Here is a 2,182-nt window from a genome sequence, read left to right on the forward strand (position 1 = left end):
CACTTCCCAGGGCTTCTTCTTACAGCTCCTGAGACAGAACAATGGGGACAGCCCTATTCCACCTGGCCTGCTCCTCTGGGACCACACCTGCCTTCCTACAGAACACCCTAGACCTAGTTGGTCCACTCGCTCACTCATCAATGCCACTTACTGAGTGGGGACCAGATGGGGGCCAGGCTTGGGGCTGAACAGCTGCAGTGACTACCACATCCCTGCCCCCACTTATGAGTTACTGACACAGACTAGCAGGGAAGCTGACATTCACCAAATAAGTATACACACAATTAATTGAGTGCCTTTGTCCCAAGTGCTATTAAGAAGAAATACAGGGATCCAAGAGCTTGTGTAACAGGGATGGTGGGGGAGCTAATTTAGCTCAGGAATTGGGGCAAACTTGCCTAAGAAAGTGACTCCTGGGAACCTGATGGAATACACTTGAAGAACAGATAGATATAGATATAAATAGAGAATATTTATATTACTCGTTATAGTGTATGCTTCATTTATATAATAACATTATATGGTTTATAGTTTATATTATTTGTATTTTTATTGTTAATACTTCAGAAATAACAGAAGTAAAACCAAAGAATCACTGAGGCAGTAATTAGTAAAAGTTTATTGGGCACACACCAGAAAGACAGTTTGCAAACTGGGAGTGCTCAAACCAAAATGTGCAATGAAGCTCAGAGGTGTATTATTATAAAGCAACTTATATAATGAGAAAGCAGTGACGGCTAATTCTTCATGATGATTGGTTATAATATTGGAATTTTCAGTGGTTACCTTATATTAACCTTGGGAAACTTCAACGTTTGCTTATGATTTCCAGAGGCATAAGCAAGAAATGACCCAGGTCAAGTTAGTGTTGCAAAATAAGCTAAATTCAGCTTTGTTTATACGACTAAACTGGTTTTGTCTGCTCAGGGAATTTTTAAGGCTGGCCTCTGTTTGTTTTCTTAACATTGTATAATATGTTATTTTTGCTTCCCATGAGCACTTCACCTTACCATTTACAAAACGTTTGTCCATCCTTCTTGTCCTTGGCTCCTCACACAGCGCTTTGGAGGTGACAATCCAGAGACTACTCACCTGTTCAGTGGAAAGAGCTTGGGCTTTGGGGGTCAGACCATCCTGAGTCCTGATCTCAGATCCACTATGAACTCGCTGTGTGACCCTGTGCTCATCACTTTCCATCTCTGATTTTCAGTCTTCTTTGCAATCTTGTCCCCATGGGCCATACCAGTGGTCCCCATTCAGCCTATGAAATTCTGCAGGGAGATTCTCATCAGACAGCTACAAAATGAAAATAGAAAATATAGACAGCACAGAGGGTTTTGATTTTTTTTTTTTAGTAACACTAACCTTATTTAAGGGAAGTAACTGTCTTTTTTTATTCTTAGATGTCTTACCTCTTTTATTGGGTCGTTGGGAAAGTCATGACGTATTTTTCTATGTTTTTCAATACAAAAATGCGTCATGACTTTCCCGACAACCCAATACGTTAAAATGTCCTTTTAATGAAATGATATGAGAGGTTAATAATTTGGGGGTTTTTTTATGTCATTAATTGGCACCTTGATTTTAAGGGGTTATTGAATCCCAAAGATGTGGATCATGGATCTAGCCTTCGATTTAGCTTCCAGAGCTTTCATGTCAGGGGGAACTCGGAGTCTGAACAGCAACCCCAGCTTCTCCCTCCACAGGATCCAGCCGCCGCTACCAGGCGAACGCCGTGCACACCAGCAAGGCCTGTAACATCATCAGCAAGTACACTGCCTATGTGCCTGTGGACATGAGCAGGAGCTGGTACCTGCCCACTGTGGTGGCATACCCCAACTCCGGTAAGGCAGATGGGGGCCAGGGCATGCCTGAGGGCCAAGCAGCCCCCGTGGGCTGGAGGAGGTGGCTGCGACGTAAAGGAGCACAGACCTGCAGGGAGGGGTGCAAGGAAAGCATAGAAGCCAAAAGCCCCCCCAGTGGATGGCTTGTCAGCCATCGGCTGGGAGACACATGCGCCCCGTCCCACTGCTCTGCAGAAGGCTGAGGAATCCCGCTTCCTTATGCCCTCCAAGTGAATACGACCTTACTGAATTTTTCCAATTGGGACAATGATATGTGCTCACTGTAGAAAATTCCAAAATATCGAAAGACAAAATAAATAAAAGTGGCTCGAAATGAC

The 2,182-nt window shown here is 43.8% G+C and overlaps 1 protein-coding gene across 1 annotated transcript in view; it reads left to right on the forward strand.

Annotated features, from left to right (window-relative positions):
• The window catches only part of VWA5B1 (von Willebrand factor A domain containing 5B1), a 64,671-nt gene that overhangs the window by 54,015 nt on the left and 8,474 nt on the right, over positions 1–2,182 (forward strand). The window contains exon 18 of the mRNA XM_019666650.1: positions 1,707–1,844. Within this exon, the coding sequence (XP_019522195.1) occupies positions 1,707–1,844 (138 nt within the window). The remainder of the gene's footprint in view (positions 1–1,706; positions 1,845–2,182) is intronic.

The sequence above is a fragment of the Hipposideros armiger genome, unplaced genomic scaffold, assembly GCF_001890085.2.
Source record: "Hipposideros armiger isolate ML-2016 unplaced genomic scaffold, ASM189008v1 scaffold_477, whole genome shotgun sequence".
NCBI lineage: Eukaryota > Metazoa > Chordata > Mammalia > Chiroptera > Hipposideridae > Hipposideros > Hipposideros armiger.